This window comes from Melospiza melodia, chromosome 1 (assembly GCF_035770615.1).
Source record: "Melospiza melodia melodia isolate bMelMel2 chromosome 1, bMelMel2.pri, whole genome shotgun sequence".
Lineage (NCBI taxonomy): Eukaryota > Metazoa > Chordata > Aves > Passeriformes > Passerellidae > Melospiza > Melospiza melodia.
Window position 1 is genome coordinate 24,461,135 of NC_086194.1, and position 19,359 is coordinate 24,480,493.

Below are 19,359 nucleotides of genomic sequence, written 5' to 3' on the forward strand. Positions count from 1 at the left end.
GGAAGAAACTTTCAGGTACTTGGAAATACCAATTTTGTAATACACGGAAAGAGAGTGGCTTTAACTGCATGGTTACAAAATTATTACGTCATTATTTCTGTTAGTCTTTACTTATACAAAGTATTAATGACATGATGCTTGAGTTAATGTGACCCTGCAATAGCTGGCATTCTGTGTAAATGAAGGTACTCAGATTTTAGGACTTTATTCTACTGTGAATATTGCTGCAATTGCATTGAAATTTATTTTTTAAATTTTTCATTACTATCTTGGTAACCATTAGATATTTAGGAACAGGCTGCAGATGGGAAATGTTGGTCTCTTACTATGCTGTTCAGTGTTGGTTGTTGCCTGTTGTAATGCATTTGTGAAAACAGGGTTCTAAATAAGATGAGCTATCATAGCAATTCAATTTCTAACTTCCTGTAGAAAAAACAGCAGGTTTTCATCTCATGCACTCAGTTGTTGAGGAATAAATTGTTCAAGACTGAAATATGAGCCCTCTTTCTCTTCGTTTAGTTCAAGTGAGAACCTTTTTCAGGCAGCCAATGCTGTTAACCCAGGATGCCCTTAACATGTAAAGGGTTATGGAGTACTTACTCTAATTAAGCAAGGGAAATCATATAAAATTGAAGTATTGCTTTTGAGGCAGGCATGCTGCTGTGTGCTTCTGAAAATCTGTCAAAAAGAACTCATCTAGCTTTCCATTGTAGATGGGTAGGGGAGGACTACAGTGGCTTTTTTCTTTGTTATGTTTGCATCTATTTGAAAGTCAGATACTGAATATTATAATAATGTGAATCTTTTAAAAAAGAGTAATATTTTCAGAAATCCTTAAGCATTTATGAAAGTTAGTGCCTGTCTACTCAGGGTCACTGATTCTTTGTTGAGTCTCTTTTCGTAGCAATATGCCATGCTTTTACATGTTTTCTCTTTTTGAATATTTCTGGAGCAGGGCAAAGTTTTGCTGCTTCAGTCTCAAGTTTTGATTTTCTTTATTCTAGTATAAGCTCAAAGAAATTCAGTTGTTTCCCTAGTTTAAATTGAATTATCTTGGTATTTAGTAAGTAATCCTTTCTTCCTGTCCACCTGAAAGTCAGTATGTCTTCAAGTATAGTGATTCACAAAAGAACTTTAGATTTTAGATACTAAAAGCTCTGAAATACAGGAAGAATAACATGAGTTAATAGAGAAAATTGGTGAATCAGCAAGTTGCTTTTTTTTAACTACTACTTTAGAGCTCGTTCAACCCAGTGGGGTATTTGCCAGGAGGGCTTCTCTGTAGCACTGCAGTACAGAAGTCTGTGTCCCTGAACTGCCACACAGGGTGGTTGCATCCCTGTGGTAGTGAGATGGCCTTACTTCTGCTTCTGTGTCACTGTGAAGTAAATGTAAAAGTAGTTAACATACAGGCCAATTGAGGAAATTTAAAAGAAGATGGTAACAAAAACACTTTGTACTGTTGGACAGCATTTGATTAGTTGACCAAAATCAGGAATCTGTCACTTCTTAAAATACATTGAAAATGAAACTGCTGTGTGTCAGCTCCGCTATATAAATTTGAAGAGTTTCTTATGGTTTGTGTTGCTGCAGCAAAAAATAAACACCATTTTGAAGTTTCCCAATGCTGATTGTTGTTCTGTAGCACATCACATCAGACAGCTACATTCCATGCCTTGCTGATCTCTGCAAAGCCCTCTGGGAAGTCATGCTCAGTTACTACCGAACAATGCAGTGGCATGAGGACCATGACCAAGATGAGGCAGCAGTTGTGTCTTCTGGTAAGAAACCTCTGGGAACAAAACTTCTGATATTTGGAAATAACTTAAGCTCAAGTTATTAATTTATGTGTTGGTATCTTTGTGGTCTTGCCCCAGTGCCTTCAGCATTTTTGTTGATAGTGTGTAGTAAGGACTAAAGCACTCACTGGATTTTTTTACTCTCCAGTATAAGATTAATTTTTTAATGAATGTTTGTATGTGCCAGTCTTGCAGATATAAATAATTTTATTTTAAACAGTGCTTAGGGAAATGTCCTTCCCTTTTGTGTTGAATCTTAAAAAAAAAGATCATAGTTACATTTTCTTCTCTTGTGTCCATCTTGCTGTGATTTTTGCAGATGTAAAATCATGCAGGTACCATAAAGAACTTACTTAATGGAAAAATGGTCACAGTAGACTCCTAATTCAGCCACATATGCACTTACAAAACTAGCTCCCCTTAGAGTCGTTACTTGTGACGTCTTGAGGAAAGAAAACAATCTGCACTCTAAAGCCTTCTACAGGAGCCATTAAGCCTAATAAAGTTATCTATACAGTCAGATGCATAATTTTAGACACACTGCTTTTAAATGCATGCCAGAGTGTTTTGGTATGTTTACTACTAGCCTTCTGTCACTCAGTTTTTAATTTTCTGGAGTTACGGCTTAGCTGTAATGTACAACTGAAATGTAGTGATCTGCTGAATCACTTTTTCAAATACTTCAGCAATGATAAAGCACACAGAAGGGAATTTTAGAAGTACAGTTTAATTTCAGAGGGACTGTAAATAACTACTGGTTGTTTTTCTAAAACTCATTGCTTATTCTACAGTAATTATTGAAACTGTACTGGGAATTCTCATTTCATACTTATTGATTTGATGGCTGTGATATGTGGTAAAGTCAAAGAGTAAAATTCCTGTAGAATGGGCATGTATGTCAGAGGGAACCAGGGAGCCACTTCAGGAGATTATGCTGAAGTTGTTCTTTATATAAGCCCCACAGACTGGAGCAGCAGATGTACTGCTATATATGGCTTTTGTAGTTTTGGGAACTCATGGCTGTCCCAGTATTGTCCCAGTTAATCTCAGCACTCTTAGAAAGTGCCTTAAATGTGTCAAGGGACTATTGATCTTAAGGCACAAGTACAACTGTAGAAGTGAGAAGCTGGACTTGAAAGACATTATAAATAAAGCTCTTTGTATTTTAGTAGTGAAACTTATACAAAAGAATTCCTTGGAAAGACAGAATTAAGTATATGTAGAACTTGTTTAATCAAACTGAACATAAAATTAGTGAACTAAAATTATCAACATAATGTGAAATGAATGCCGTATTTATCTATATCTGTGTCATATTTAATGAGCTACTACTTAGTCTATGGTTTTGTTGTTTGTATGCTAAACAGCAAATTGCTGTAATATGAGGTTTCATCCCTCAAAATAAACTACTTACTGGAAAATTTTCCATTACACTGTTTGTTGTGGTCAGAGCATTTTTTATGTTTTTAGTAAAGAATCAAACAGAAAATTTTAAAGGGACCTATGCAGATAATTTTTGTTTTCCCTGCTCAAAGCAAAGTGATCTTTGAAGTCACACCTGTTTGTGTGAAGGCTTGCCTGGTTTCATAGCATGAAATTTACTGTGGTGTTGATATAATCTACAGGTATTAGTGAGATAATGATATAACAGAAGACCTGAAAGTGAGTGGTAAAATGATCACTATAGCATTTAAACTTCTGATTTCACATGTGTAATCCTAGGAGTAAAAGATGGTAACAGCTTATCTGTAAAAGATTCAAAGAAAAGTGAGAAGAAAATTATGTAGGATGTAAATTCAATTTGAACCATTTTAATTTTTAAAATGTTTCCTTTATAGTACTATGTAAATTCTGGGCAAGACCTGCTTAGTATTCAAAGAGTGAAGCTAGAAGACAGAGATTTGATTGAGTCCTTTTTTTGCTTTCCTCTGTCATCCAGGGATTAAACAAAAACCTTTTGTTATTACTGAAAGCTGCCTTTTTGAATTTTGAGAAATACTGAAAAACATGAAGAATCACTATGTTTAAATCAGACATCTAGAATAATGACTCCTGGATGGTTTTGATCCTTCTTTTTATGTGTAGTTATGAATATATGTGTTCTCTGCCTGTTTCAAATTCCTCAATGCCAAATGTGTAAATGCTTGTGCAGTCCTTGATTTTCAAGGAAGTTATCCTAAATTAATGTGTTTGCATGTGTGAAATTAGCTGCAGTGCAGTTCATTAAAGGACTGGAAACAAGATGTCTTAGCATGACTGCCCATAAACCAAGATCATTGGGAGACTGACAGAGAGAGAATATTCCATTGATTATTTTAGTGAACAATAACATTTATATTGCAGTGTCTGTCCAACCATTCCTTCAAGAATGGCAGTTTGGGAGTACAGGGACTATGGTCTTAATCTAGAGACCAACAGGTAAAAGACACTGCCTTGTTGAGCATTGTCTTCAGTCTGCAGAAGTTCAAAAGAGAGGAGGTTGCAGAGACACACAAAAAGTGTGCTCTGGCTAAGATTGCTGGTTTTGTTTCCTTGATAGTCTGGGAAAGGTTAAATCCACGTAGAGGTTTTCTGTTCCTAGAAATTAGTCTTAGATTCTTTCTGTTTGTGTTTCATTTAATCTTCCATGGAAGATCAGGAAAATGAATTTGTCAGAATTCTTACTTTCAGAAGATGAGCATATTTAGGTACAGTTAGTAAATTATGATTTATGTAGGCAGTGGGTAATATTTGTTTTATTATTTTTCTTTCCTAAGGAACATGTTTTGCATGCCCTGCAACAGTAGATATAGTATAGAATTAAGTTTAGGTCTTGTTTACACATAAAACAGCCTCTTATCATCTCATTTTGAGTTATTAGGGTAGATTCTCAGTTAACCTGCAAAACCAGTCTCACTGTCTTAACAAAAGAGGAAGTTGAACACAGATTTGCAACCTTGAAAAATGAATATCCCTAATATAAACCCAAATTCCAGAGTGTATTTATTGTGTTTTTAATTTTGACGAGGAGTTATTCAGTTCACAGTACTGGAACTTTTAGATTCTGGCTGATTATTGTGCTGGTTCTGTGTTCTTGAGTTCCAGCCTTGTGGGCACACTAGCTCAACTAGCTTGCCAGTAGTTGTTGGTAGTATTTGTATGTCCACTCCTGTAATCCCTAGCTTACAAATAAAGCTTTCTCAGTGTTTGATGAAGTTCATAATTTAATAACGTGTCCTGCCACACCTTATGGCTCCATCTGAAAGAAATCAAGCAAGACCAGCATCCATCTCAGTATTCATAATCTGTTTTTTGAATTTAAATGGAGGTACAGATGTAGAAGATCTAATATTTTTGTTGCTCCTGTTAAACTTATAAAAATATTTTTTATAATAGGCAATAGTTCTTGTTCTGAGAAACATACTCTGGAAAGGTTCAAATCAGAAACCAGATGGTTGATCAGAAGGATAGTGTACACGATGCCGTTCTACTTAGAAGAGCCTGGCCTAGGACTGGGAGAATGAGGCACTGCTGAGTGCTATTTATAACTGGTGATTGTTACAGAAGAGAACTGCTCACTTGACAGTGAGCACTGGATGATCTGAAGGAGATACAATCAAAACAAGGCCAGACTGCTGTGCTCTATTGTTGTTTTGGTTTAATTGAATTGTCAGTGTCTGATACAAGTCATAACAATTCCTATTAGAGGATGTTTTTTCTTTCATTCTCTTAAATATGTGGTAGTCCAGACAATGCTGCAGGGTCTGTTCTTCATACCTGAAAAGGCTGATAAAAATCTTGTATCCAGCCTCCCATGCCTTACTGGCCTCTTTAGTAAGGTGCTCACAATATTTACATGATATTCATCCAGACTGCAAGGTCTGGATTCAGGGCACGGCATGACAAGGAAAGAACACTCACGTTGTTGATAAAAATTTCACGGTGCTGACAAATGGAGGACATATGTTCATTGTTTATGTTTCTGGGCTCTTCTTCAGTAGACAACAAAATTAGACATGAAAAATTGCTCTTTTCTCTAAGGAAGGTGAAGCTAAGCCAGGAGTTTGTCTGGAAAAAGCTGTGAAGCCTAGTAATGAAGCACTGCAAGGGTCAGTTAGGATGAGCTCTCACTGTGATCCTTGCAGTACATTACTACCTAAGGAACACTACTGGGACAGATGTTTGGTGTGCAGGTGAGGAAACTCTCCTGGTCTGCATTTACATATAATGCTTATATGTGCATTTTTCATTTCTGTTCAAAAGTTTAGAGCAAAATAGTTCTGGAGTTAGCATAATCAATAATATGGCAATAGCTAAGGAAGTGTAATTCTGTGTAGGATAACTTTCAAAGCTTCTGGAAATACTTAAAATGCCTTTAACCTGAAGTTTCAGATGGCAACAATGTGATTGGAACTGAAGAGAACAGTTTTGACCGCAACTATGTAAAAAAGAAATTGGAGCATGGGCTTTCACGAATATGGCAGGTATGGGTTTTGAATTTTGTTTCCCTCTAAGTATTTATGCCCCCCCCCCCTTCCACCTCTCCAGTATTAATTATGGTTATATTTATACTAATGTTCTTAAAGAAATGTCTCCAGATTTTTAAAGGGACTTTTTAAAGTGACCACAGAAATATAATTTCTATGACTCAGTGATTGCAATGCTTCCAAACTCAGTCAGATACCAAAACATAGTAATAGGACTTTTTGTCTGATCTTATTTATTTCAACTTGTGTGCTGCCACACAATCTCTTTTCTTCTCATGTGCTTTTCTCTGTATACTGCTTTATATTTCTGGTTTAACCATAGCTCTGGAGAACCTGAAGCCTTGTGAACCTGACTGGTTTCATGGTATTCCTGGTGTGATTGCTGGATCAGTTTGGTGTGCAGCGTCACCCAAAATGTATAATGTAAAAGCTGAGTTCTGTTTTTTCATTGACAATAAAGCATCTGGGATTGACTCTATCTGTTTAACAAAGTGCTAAAGAAACTGATTATAATATTGTTTTAGAGAAATTACCATGTTACAGAAAATGGAATTCTATTCTAAATCTCAAAAAACGAGTTTTTAAGTGCAGGCAACCAACAAGTGTTAATGAGCCAGGCATCCAAGCCTTCACTTATTGTTTTCAGTGTATTAACTATTCAAAAACTTGTTTGTGTTTTGTAGGATGTTCAATTGAAAGTGAAAACATATCTTCTGGGAACAGATTTGTCTAACTTCAAATATGATGACTTCATATTTGTACTTGATGTTATCAGCAGGTATGCTGGTGTGGTTGTAAGACCTTTAAGTACGTGTCCACAAATGAGCTCTGATAAGATAGCACTGTTGATTAAGGCTGACATTCACATTTTGATGCCAATTTCATTCAAATGTGCTGATAGCTTGAAGACCAATTCTTCTATATGTGAGATTTTTATTAGGATCTGTTTAGGAGAGGTAGCATGAACCACTTTGCTGCTTAAGTGCGATATGGTTTCAGTATTGTCTGCTTTTAAGATAAGGTATGTGCAGGTCTAGCAATTTTTTTTCTAAGAGCTTTTAAAGGGGGTCTGAGTCAAGCAGAGAAAATTATGTGATACTGCCAACCCATACAATATTATATCCTTCTTTTTTGGTAATAAAATGATGGATTGAGACTGTGAACTGACAGCTTGCCCTGTGTAGCAGGCTCTCAAAAATACATTTATTTTGCTTATGGCTCTTTGTCTCTATGAGACATGGGACTTTAGTGGAATGCAACCTTAACATTGCAATGCAATGTTGGTCCTCTGTGTTTATGAAGATACATTTACACTCACAGTTGGAACTGTAGTATTAAGAAATCAATAGAAATGTCTAAAACTTTGTTTTATTATTCTAGGCTGATGCAGGTTGGAGAAGAATTTTGTGGCAGTAAGTCTGAAGTTTTGCAAGAATCTATCAGAAAACAAAGTGTTAACTATTTCAAAACATACCACAGGTGAGGCTATTATATGTGTAGTAGATGATTCTAATGACATTTATTATTGTTGGGTAAATGCTTTCCAAAGGAATTCCGCTGCATAATTTTCCTGCACTGAGGTTGACTGTAGAATATGTTTTCTGATGACAGTAAGGCTCTGAACCCTGGAGGAGGGGAGAGGATAGAAAAGCCTTTGCTTCCATTGTGTCTGCAGCAGGCAAGTCAGATAAAGATGAACAACTTTTTAATGTAGAATTTCAGTAGTTTTTTAGGTTGCTTCTTTTTTCCTGGTGTCCTGAGAGGGAATGCCTCTGAAGTCCATACTTTGTAGCAAAATTGTGTCTTCTTTTTCTATGCTGTTGTTTAAGAAGACTCATCATGATTATGACATCCTGAGAAGACTTATGACTATTAAGTGTTTTTCAATGTGCAATTCTGTCTTGAATCAAGTAAGAGATTTAGAACTGAGTCCAACCTTTTGAGTCTTCACGTGTCTTCACGGCTTGTTTGTTGACAGGGTGTAATTACGTTTCAGTCAGCTCTGTTGTCATATCACATGAGGCCAGTCAGGTGTTGTCGTGGACAGGCATTCTCTGGACTCAGATATGATATATGGTTATAACAGCATTGAGACTTATCTTACTGTTTGTTTTTGTTGTCTTGATTTTAGAAATGTTTTGATTTGGATGATGGACAACTTTTGTAATTCTAGTTGTCTAGCATTATGTTCTTTCTGTGTGTGAAAACTAGGAAGATGTGAGAAGATATACAGCCTTCCATGTTCTAGGAAATGCTTACTTTCCTAGTCTTGATCTGTTGCCCTCTTGTTTGGGAGCTGTCATACAACTAATACATCCAGAGCCATTTGAGAAGTCTTAGGCTTTCTGCCTAAAATCCATGAAGTATGAAAATTAGTGCAAGGAGGACATGAAACAGTGTCTAAATTCAGAAGATGAGAATGTGGTTTGGAATTTCTTCCAGCTTTGGTAGTTTGTTGCTAGGAATTCTTTCTTGTCATTTGGTAAAGACATCAGTTCCAGTTGTCTAAAAAACTTGAGCCTTAATCAGATCCACATTATGTCTTGTCAGAAGATGCCACTTATTTTTATTTCTTGAAATTTTTCCTAATCCTAGGCAGAATTTCATGATCTGATTTTGGTCTACCTAACCATATTTTAACACTGACTTGTCACACAGTGCCTTGTTGGGTTAAGTAAATATAATTTTGACTGTTACAGTCCTGTGTATGTTTAACAGTTTAAGTAATCATGGGCTAATTTTCTGAATTATCTTTGAGTAAAATAAAGGTTAAGAAACACTGCTGGAATACGTATAAAAATAGTAATTTTTTGTAATAACTTGTGTTTTTTAAGATAATGTAATTTTTGTGAAAATAAATATTTATTGACATGAATGAAATTATATGACACTTTTTAATACTTTCTACGTGTTTTATGCTGCAAGGGTATTGTGAAGATTAATTGGCTGATGTTTTCATTATCAGAAGGAAAACCATAAAAACCCTGTCTCACAGCTATATCCCCTAGGTTGTTTTATATAAAGCTTTAAGCATCTTACCTTTTCAGATCAAGCTAATGTGGCTTTCACTTCTCTTGGGTATTTAATTGGAGGGGGGGAAAAAAAGTAGGAGTGCTTTTAAGGATTCATTAGTACACGAAAGCTACACAGAACTGAAATGCTCAGAGTCCAGGAGTAATCAGTTCTTTGTGTAGTTTGACATATCTGGCCTCCTGGGCAATGTGGTGTTATGGAGAACTGCCAGCATAGAGAAAATATTGAAAGGAATTGGCTGTGTGATTCAAAAAACATAGAAGAGAACATAGTACTAGAGCACACAGGAAGCCTTTTTTTTTGAGTGCAAGCTGATTGTTCTGATAAATCAGAATGGGCTTTTGGCAGAGCATCAATAAGATGATTTTTGAAATGCAATTTACTTTGCACTGATACACTTGTAAAAAGATGTGTCTGATCACTTAAGCTTTTCAGAGAATGAATGCATCAGGTCTTCACGCATTCCCCTTTCTAAATGTAAGGTAAAGATTAAGAACATTTGTTTAAGTACTCTGTCAGAGCCTTGGCTTCAGATTCTAGATGCTACAAAACCTGTTGTATGGCTTTTGAATGTTTGCTTTTCTATGACTCTCACCTCAGTCTCCCTCACAAAGACTTTTAATCTCTAATGCTGGTTTTCACTGCATTTCTGTCTGTTGTTTCTGTTGACTTTACTGTGAAAAGATCTGCAAGCTATGGGTGCTCAATGCCCTGAAAATAGCACTTAAAGTCTATTTGTGTTTAACTTGGGAATTTAAATAAACACAGCACACTGTAGTCACAATTCAACACATTGCTTATCTCATTGTGGCAAGCAAATCTTAATTTTAGTGGTGGTTGTAGTTCATTATTGAAGTTGTGGTATTCCTAGAATATTTTATTGCCTAATTAGAAACCCAGTGCATAATTTACCAACTGTTACTTGTTAAACAAAACAATATGCCCTATATTAAGAGGAAAAGATAGAGCAGTGTGATCCCAAAAAACATTCATTGCTGTCTTTTCCTATGTGTTCCATTTATGTGGCAGATGTTTTTTCTTTATCAAAAATGTTTATGCTTATGACAGAGTGGAGGTTTTTCTAGTGATTAAAAACAACAGAAGAAATACAGAGATGTAATGACTTGATTACTTTTCCTTATTACTGTATTACTGATGCCAAAGTAAAATTAAGCTATGAAAAAAAATTAGAGACTAATAGCCATTTTAAGTTTTTTCTTGGAAAGGTTGGTATGTCTGTAGAATATGATTTCTTTCCACTTCCCTTTGCTCTCTCTCACTGGCTTCAGTGTGTTTGAAAGAAACACCTGTCTTATGTGGGCTCTCAGAAGCTGTTGTGCTGCTAGTGGAGTGTTTGTGTATATTATATTGCTTTCTACAGTTTACAGAGGAAAAAGATCCAGTATTTCTGCATAATTGTAGCTGTCCCTCTATAATTTGTAATGGTTTTGACTGAAAGAATTAGTTTATAAATTTTGGAGATAGTCTCAAAGAATATCTTTCTCTGGAGGTGTCATAAAAAATACTCTGCTTTGGTAGCCACAGCTTTTGAGTGGTTTGTCAGTTGGAAGAGTTGCTTAAATACTTGTTTTAAAGTGTAACTTAGTGTACAGTTCTGGAAGGAGTTTTTCACTGCAGAAGTGAAGTAATTGCTAACTTTGTGATTTACTCTTTCTGCCAATTGAAAGTATTCATTTGTGTTTCAGAACCCGTCTTGAGGAACTAAGAATGTTTTTGGAGAATGAGACCTGGGAACTTTGTCCTGTTAAATCAAGCTTTAGTATTTTGCAGCTTCACGTACGTTCTATGCATAAAATTTACAAATGTATTAATATTTAATAACTGAGAGTCACAGTGTTCTAAGAAGTAGTAAGATCCATTAACTACTGTACAAATGTTTTTAATTGCTTCTAAAAACTCCTCAGTTTTACTTTATGATATTAGAAACTTAGGAGTTAAATGGTTTCGAAACAGTAGTGTTTCTGTTTCAGGCAGGCAGTGGTTTTTATGGAAGATGCTAGAGTTGCAAGCATAATGTTAGCCTCGATGTTATGTTAATTTCCATGTATTGTTAATATATCTGTTTTTAATTTCTAAAATATTTATCTGACAGTAAGATGCTAAAACATGAGTGCCTGCAAGTAGTTACATGAGCACTCACTAGCTTGTACCAACTTGGCATCTGTTTCTGGAAACATAGGTCATACAGCCTTATTTGGACAGGAAAAAAAATATTCTTCTGTGGTGAAGTCCAACTGAAAGCAAGTAATCACTGTACTTACCTTCTAATCATCTGAAGTGATTTTTTTATTTTTAGCATGTGGTGGATGAAATTAACTTGTTTTGCCAAATAAAACATGGTGCCTGTGATTAAAGCTATAACTGCAGTTCAGAAATGTTTTAGCACAGCAATGTTAAGGAAGATCATTTTGCAACCTCTGTGGAGTTAACTGTAGAAGTAAGCAATAGGCGACAGGGTCACTGAAAGTATGGAGGGAAAGGGAGGGAAGACCCTCAGCAGCATCCAGCAGCAAAGGAAATAATATTTTAAATAAAGAAATGGGATTATAAATCTGTACATACTGCTCAAGGGGCTGGAGCAGCAGAAAATGGCAGAAAGTTACTGATTTGTGTAAGCAAACCGAAATCTAACATTGTAGTCCTTTTAGCTGCATGTGTTTTAACCTTTGAACCTTTAGTTAAATGAAAATGTACATTTTACTGTTATGAATATCAATAGCTAGAGTTTAGTAGATAAAAATGGTATGTCATCTGAGATAAGTTGTGTTTTGTTAGGGGAAAAAAAGTAAAAAAAAATCATGCCTTTTGGATCCTGCTTGGTACATACACTTGCAAAAGTTTGTGTACTCACCTAGTGCTCAGAAACTCTGCAGTGGGTTTGAGAAGTAAAATATCTTGACAACTTTTTAAAAATAAAATATCAGCAAGAAAATTTCAGCTTTAGTGAATTACTAGGTAACTTGTGTAAAGAAAACTGCAGTTTTGGATATGGATAGAATTTAAGTCTCCTTATTTCTGTGAAATAAAAAACACAGTTACTTTTCACCTAGTTTTAAACAGTAAATACTTTCAGAATACAAATATATTGCATGTTGTAGTAGAAAACTTCTAAAAGTACAAAGACAAGCAGCATAAGGTTGTCACTTTTGAGGTTAACTTGAGCCAGCGTGAAAAGCATGTTTAAATAAGCAGCAAACTTCGGCTAAAAATTAATTGTCCACAAGTTTGTTGTTATCCTTTGTTTTTATGGAACTGGAGTCATAATAATATTGAAAATGCCTGATGAGAACGTGGTTTATTTCTGTTGGTAGGAATTTAAGTTCCTGGAGCAGTCGCGTTCCCCGTCGGTGTCGCCGAGCAAGCAGCCTGCCTCTGCGGCTTCGTCGGCCGTGACGCTGTTCGAGCAGTACTGCGCCGGGGGAAACCCCTTCGAAATCCAGGCCGACAGCAAGGACGATGAGACAGAGGATGTGCTAGCTTCCAATGGGGTATGGAGTGTTCCAGAAAAAAAAAGCAAATAGTGCTTTCGGTAAATGATGGCATATTTTGTGAGGCAATGATGGTAAAGCGCCTTAGTACAAGAATCTGTTGCCTGCAGTACTTTGCTGTTTTGCTTTTAAAAATGCCAGAAAGTCAGGCATCCTGTTTAAAGTCCAGTTTGTTTTGCACTGAATCAGTACTTTTTTCCACTGAAGTCAAGCATTCCTGAAGGTTAGCAAGACATTTTCCACCTAAATTAGTATTTTTCCAGAGGTTTAAGTTAGCTTTCTTTGTGGAGGTGGTTTTATCATTTTAGGACTTGCTTTCTGGCTTCATAGGAAGGAGTCATTGTGGGCTGCTCCTTTTGTTGTATTTGTTTGCTCAAATATGATTTGCTGTGATTTTCTGATGTTTGTTACATCACTTTTAGTTGCAATTGAAGTGCTCAGGACACTCTCTTTATTGTGAGTTCTTCTGTAAAACTGAACAATAACTGTGTGGAGTTTTTTTAGAAGTCTGTCAAAAATCAGTGATCAAATGTGTTTCAATGTAAAACTTGGTACCATTTTCTTAAATGCTACATTATCATGTTTTTGTTTAATCTTTTGTTATTGTTTATTCCTTTGAGGACTGATGTTTTCTTGGGCTTAACTTGTGCTACTGAGGCTGGATAACATCTTAAGAACAAAAAAGAATAATTGCTGCTTAGTGATTTCAAACTCCTCTGATACCTTGCGGATTGCTGCTAGTGAATGAGAGCCTGCATTGTTCCCTTTTTTTTTGTTTAGTGACTTGTAAGCACCATACTTGTAAGCAGCAAACTTGTAGAAAGGGTTTGTAGAATTGTCTTCATTTCTTGGCTATGAATAGGCTGAGGTGTTTTTATTTCTCTCTGCACATTTGTATGAGACGTGAAAACTCTGAATACAAGTTAGGACAGACCTTCTTCGGTGTTTCCATTTCTAACATTTTAGCCTTCAGAATCTATTTCTCCTTGCTCCAAGAATAATTTAGAAGACATTGTCTTACTCTGTGCTAAGCTTTTGCAAGCATTAAATCATTTGATGAAAAACTAGGTAGCAAATGCTGATAAACATATTGTAGACACTGTTTTGAGGGCTTTGCCAGCATGAAGTGTCACACTGCTGCCTTCTGTCAGTGAGACAGAATCACTGAATTGTTACTGTTCGAAGGGACCTCTGTCACAGAGACTGCAGGCTCATGAGAGAAGTAGTGGTCCTGCAGGTCTTACTGGAACTCTGAAACCTGCATGAGTTACAAAACACAAGTGTAAAACAGACAGAAATTTGTCTCTGAATGGAGGCACAGAGCAAGTTAATTAACTTGTGTACAGGGTATCTCCCAGGGCTGGTATTGGAACGAAGGTATTTTATGTCTGAGGTGGCTGTACTCTACAGATAACTGTCCTACTTTCCCTTTTGACATTTTTAGTCTCCTCTCTGCATTTCTGTCCCAGAGGCAGGGTAAGAGAGGTACTTGTTAATAGATCCTTTGGGATGGATTAGAGTGAAACAACACTGAATGATTGGTGTTTATACATACATATAAATGGCAGGTTTATTGTAGAACAATTTGGTTTCAGTGGAAATGAGGTATGTAGCCATTTTATCTAGCATGTTGTTAGCTACAGTAATAGAACAATATAAAAGTATCAAGATATAACTTAATGAAATATAGAAAGAAAAAAGAAGTAAAGAATAAGAGTCGATTGTGGAAAGATAGCACAGCTCTTGGATCTAACTGGGACTTTTTACAATTTCAGTGTCCACTGGTCAAACTGATGGCCACAATCTTGATCTGTTGGGGCTGAGGGAAACCACCAAGCATGAAAGTTCGCTGGGTTAATAGACATTCGTGTTCAGGGGAGAGCAGCCAAGGTACCTCCACTGCAGGGGTGTTTTTGGCTGCTGTAACACTGTGGATTGTGTGCAGTCCTCTGGTGGAAGGCTGCAGAAATGAGTCTGTGGGCATTTTGGGGGTCTTTGATGGTTTGTGGCCCCTTCTAAATAACTTGGCTGCTGTTTGACCTGGCTAAGTTGAGCCACTTATGCATTATCAGAAGGGGTGAATACCTTAAGGCTTATTTGATACCTCCTCATGGGAAGGACATTGTCATGATAAAAAGCATTATCCTGTCTCACAGTATCTGTTTATTACTGACCTTTTTCCCTTATCTGTGTCAAAAAATGGCTTGTTGCTAAACACAGGCTGGTTTTTCATGGTCATCCTCTGGTGGTGAGTGTGCACCTCCTCTGTCTTATGGAGATCAGAGGTTTTGCCAGCACAGCTGGCTGTGCAAACCTGGCCTCAGCAGAGCACCTGCTGCTCTTACAAATTGCCAATTGCTTGAGCCATTAACCTTTAATGTTTCACAGCTGTCTGTTCCAAAGTGCTGACACAGAAAGAACTCCTGTTTAATATGTAGAAGGTACACCTATTTTGTTATTCTTTACATAGAAAGATAAACAACCTGCTTAAATAACGCAGGATAAAATTTTTACTAAGGTTTTGTGTTTCAGTGACCAGTTACCTGACCAGTTTAGGTGGAGGCGCATTTTAGCACTGAAAATTGGAATCATTTCAGATGGAGGTTGCAAAATTTTGCTTCCAGAGAATATAGGCATGTTGCCAAATATAGAAAGAAGTAGCACGATAAGGACATAAGCATTTAATTTACTTGTCAGTTTATCTGTAGGGTGGGAAGACCGGTCAGGATTTCTTTTGAGAATTTTAGAGTCTTTAAGTGCTTAGATGTTGCAAAATGGGGCCCCTGGACCCAATTAGCTCAGCTCTGTATCTTGAGCTTTGGTGAGATGCTTTATGTCCCTTTTCTGTAGCTTCTTAAAATGTGTCTGTTGTGATACAGTTAACTTCCAGTATTATAACACTCTTCAACTTTGATGAATCTTTCAGCTTCCTGGAGGTTGATTTGAGTGGATTGCCTTAACACTTCACCTCATTACTGCTACAAGATACCTGAATTCATTTTAGCACTTCAAAACTGTACTGCAGACTGTGTATATTCAAAATAGATTTATAATGTCTCTTCAGATTGAGGTCACTGTTTAATAGTTGCATACTTTAAAATACAAATGCATTTATTTCATTAAAAAAAGCTGTTCAAGATCATTAATAGCATTAGATTGAGGGGACTTAATAAAAGTATTTTTCCATGTTAAAAAAAATACATCTCAAAATCCTTCTTATTCTATGATGTTAAGACAGTTCATTAATGTCAACTGACAGATTCTTACATCAATATGAACTGTAGTTAAAATTTGTGGTCAGTTTATCATTTTACTGTCACTGAATTTTAATTGAATCAGCACATCATTTATTATATGTTAATGCATAATAAGTGGTGGTAGTTCTCTGTGCTACTGTTCCAGTCAAGTAAGATAAACTGTGGCTCTTTTTGTGCTTAGTCAAGGCTGACCTCAGCTCATTTTTGAAATAAACTGAGCTGCTTTCTTCACAGCTTTCCTTTGTCTAAAATGTTCATGATGCAGATATTTTGCCTGGGAATTCTATTGGTCTGAACATTTCTTTCGAGTGTCTCATACTGCATTCTCTTTTTTTCACCTGAGCTGGTTTTGTGTTGAATTTATTTGTTCTGTGGGGCTCTTGCTTTTGTACATAGTGCTTTCATAGTGCTAGCCTTGAAAACTCTCAGCAACTTGGGACCAAGGCATGTGTGACTGAAAAAATACGTGTCCTAGTGTGTTACTGCCATTGTATGGATGAATTTTGAGGATTTATTACTGTTTTTTTCAGACTGTAAGAAAATAACAAAAGCTCAAATATGTTTATAAACCAACTAGAAAGGAACACAAATTATTGGTAGCTGAAATAGAATGATGGAAGTATTTACCTAATCACCATAATACAATTTGCCTGCTACATTTTTAAAGAGTATTGTCAGCAGCCTTTCAACAGCAAAGTTATTTGTATCCCAATCAAGGTAAAAGCCAAAATGCGACCAAAGTGCAACATTAAATGAGTGATAATGTCATAAGAAAAATAATTGTCGTCAATTTCTTATTTATTTATTTTTTTTTACCAGTATGAATCAGATGAACAAGAAAAAAGTGCATATCAAGAGTATGACAGTGACAGTGATGTTCCTGAAGAGTTGAAAAGAGATTATGTGGATGAGCAGACAGGAGATGCCCCAATAAAAAGGTAAGTTGGCTGTGTGGGTCCTTGGTCTAATTCACACGGTTTTCATCTCAGTATTCTAATTAGTTCAGTTTCTGTAATCTACAACAGTGGAATAATAATCAAATAAACATTATGCTGCCTGCACAGTTAGAAGGCTCAGCACTTAGATCTCCAGGGCAGGGAGGAACATTAAACCACTCATCATTATTGCAGAGAAAACCCGAAGAAAGGAACATTTTGAAAGCAGATGAAGGATCTCTGAAGCAGGTAGTGGAAAACTGGTTAATAAGGACTATATGTTAACTAAAGGTCCTTCTACAGCAGCCGTTGTGCATATATGTAATTTCTGTTGTGTCAAAAGTGGTTGTTTGCAGACAAATGCTTTGAGATTTGGACTTCTGCAGAACAATAAACTTCTACAGGTTAAGGAAAAAAAAAAGATTATTCCATAGCTTGAAGACAGTGCTTTTCAATTTTAAGTTCTCTTTTTCTTTAATATACCATATATGTATATCAATAAATATACATATTCTATTTTGATGTCTATAAAAAGTATTTTACTTATATATATTCATATTTAAAAAGCCAACTTTTTATCCTCTAAAAGGATTTGAAAACAAGTTTCTGTCTAGGACACTGTACAACTTAGATGTACATTGGGACTCTGTGAAGCAGGCTAACATTTTTTTATGTAGGGTTTGCAGGACAAACAGAATGCCATCACTTGGATCAAAGCAGAGTAGCAGAATAGTTACAAGATAACTCTTTAGGATAAAATGTTGTTAGCATGATTCTTTCTATAAGGTTTACAATGTAAACTCCCTCCTTTCAAAGGAGTGATGGAGATATAGTTAAAAATCATTTATTTGGAACAAGCAAGAGGTGCTGTCCATAGGTTTGTGCTGTGAAATTCAAATTTTTGGAAGAATATAATTTTGAGGTATGGCAACTGGCAGAGGGTTTCTCTTAAAATTAAAATGTGTCTTGTTGGATAAATATCGAGTCCAACTTCCTGCCTCTTTCAGGACTAAAATTTGTGAAAAAGTTAATGACATTTTTAGTTTCACCTTCCTCAAAATTGCTTCTATTTCTAGGTAGTAACTTTCAGCTGTAGCTGACAAATCTGCCTGGTTTTTTGTGACTTGTGTTGTTTTTATTCTCTTTGTGAGTTATGAATTTGATTCAGAGCAAGAGACTAAAATGTATGTTGGGGCAAGACAGACGCCTTCAGAACTCCAGCATGAGAATAAAAGTCAAAAATTCCTTCTGTAGTACAATTCTGTGTAAATTAGATCAGGCTTCTTTCTTAAATATTAGAATCCTAACCCTGTTGTGCTTTGGCATAAGTAAAATTCTTCACTGGAAGACATACTGTCTTGTGAAAGAAGGAGGAAGGAATAATGCATTTTCCACTAAATTTCATTTGTATGTCTTTGAATATTTTCACATTTGCTGCATTTTGTTTTGTTTTTTTTTAAGTGTTTCTCGAGAAACTCTGAGGAGCAGAAAGAGATCAGATTATAACCTCAATAAAGTGAATGCACCTATTCTAACCAACACTACACTGAATGTAATAAGGCTTGTTGGTATGTAGAGTAATTGTTGTTTTTTTGTGAATGTTTTTGATTTTTGTACAAACGTATGGATTATAGCAAATATGTTAAATGATATTTAAGGCCCTGAAAAATATACTTAGTTAGGCTCTATTTCTGCTCTTTGAAAATGTTAATAAGATAGAAATAAAGCACTAAACAAATTCCTTAATTAAACAGACAAATTTGCTTATATCTTGTGCATTATTTTTACCTGGAAAATTAATCTGCATGCATATGTTGGTTTTAACCTATAGTGCTAGTTTATTTGTCTGAAATATTGAATGTGTTAGAAGAGTAGATATAGGAAGCAAGATTTATTTTAAAGTAAAATAGTTGCAAAAGTAAGAACTTTATGACTAGTTTTTTTTTTTCCATTTCATTATTCAAATTCTCACACTCAGAATAACTGTTTTTACCACATAGTAATGAACTAGAAGAAAAGAGCTCTCATACATCCTAGTAATCTCTGGGGAGTTTAGGGAATCTGTATCCCTGCAGGTCATCAAGATGTGACTGGACAGGCTGCTGAGCAGCCTTGTGGCTTTAGGCCTGCTCTGAGCAGGAGGTTGTACTTTGCCACTTCTTGAGGTCTTTTCTTGCCAAACTTTTCTATGAAAACACTTGCCTCCAATTCTAGGTGTGATGGGATTGGTTTTTTGTGATCATGCCTTCTGTGTGATGATCTAGATAATTGTATGATAGCAATTTTCTGCTACTGACTTCTGTTTTATTTATAGAGAAGGGAAAGTAATTGTCTAAATATATCTGAGTAGGCAGGAGAGA

At 35.9% G+C, this 19,359-nt stretch overlaps 1 protein-coding gene across 1 annotated transcript in view; it reads left to right on the forward strand.

The window, feature by feature from the left end:
- VPS50 (VPS50 subunit of EARP/GARPII complex) overlaps positions 1-19,359 on the forward strand; it is an 81,866-nt gene that overhangs the window by 31,452 nt on the left and 31,055 nt on the right. Inside the window, exons 13-20 of the mRNA XM_063151418.1 lie at positions 1,646-1,781; positions 6,165-6,262; positions 6,949-7,043; positions 7,646-7,744; positions 11,005-11,095; positions 12,631-12,807; positions 16,884-17,002; positions 18,461-18,567. Coding sequence (XP_063007488.1) covers positions 1,646-1,781; positions 6,165-6,262; positions 6,949-7,043; positions 7,646-7,744; positions 11,005-11,095; positions 12,631-12,807; positions 16,884-17,002; positions 18,461-18,567 — 922 coding nt within the window. The remainder of the gene's footprint in view (positions 1-1,645; positions 1,782-6,164; positions 6,263-6,948; positions 7,044-7,645; positions 7,745-11,004; positions 11,096-12,630; positions 12,808-16,883; positions 17,003-18,460; positions 18,568-19,359) is intronic.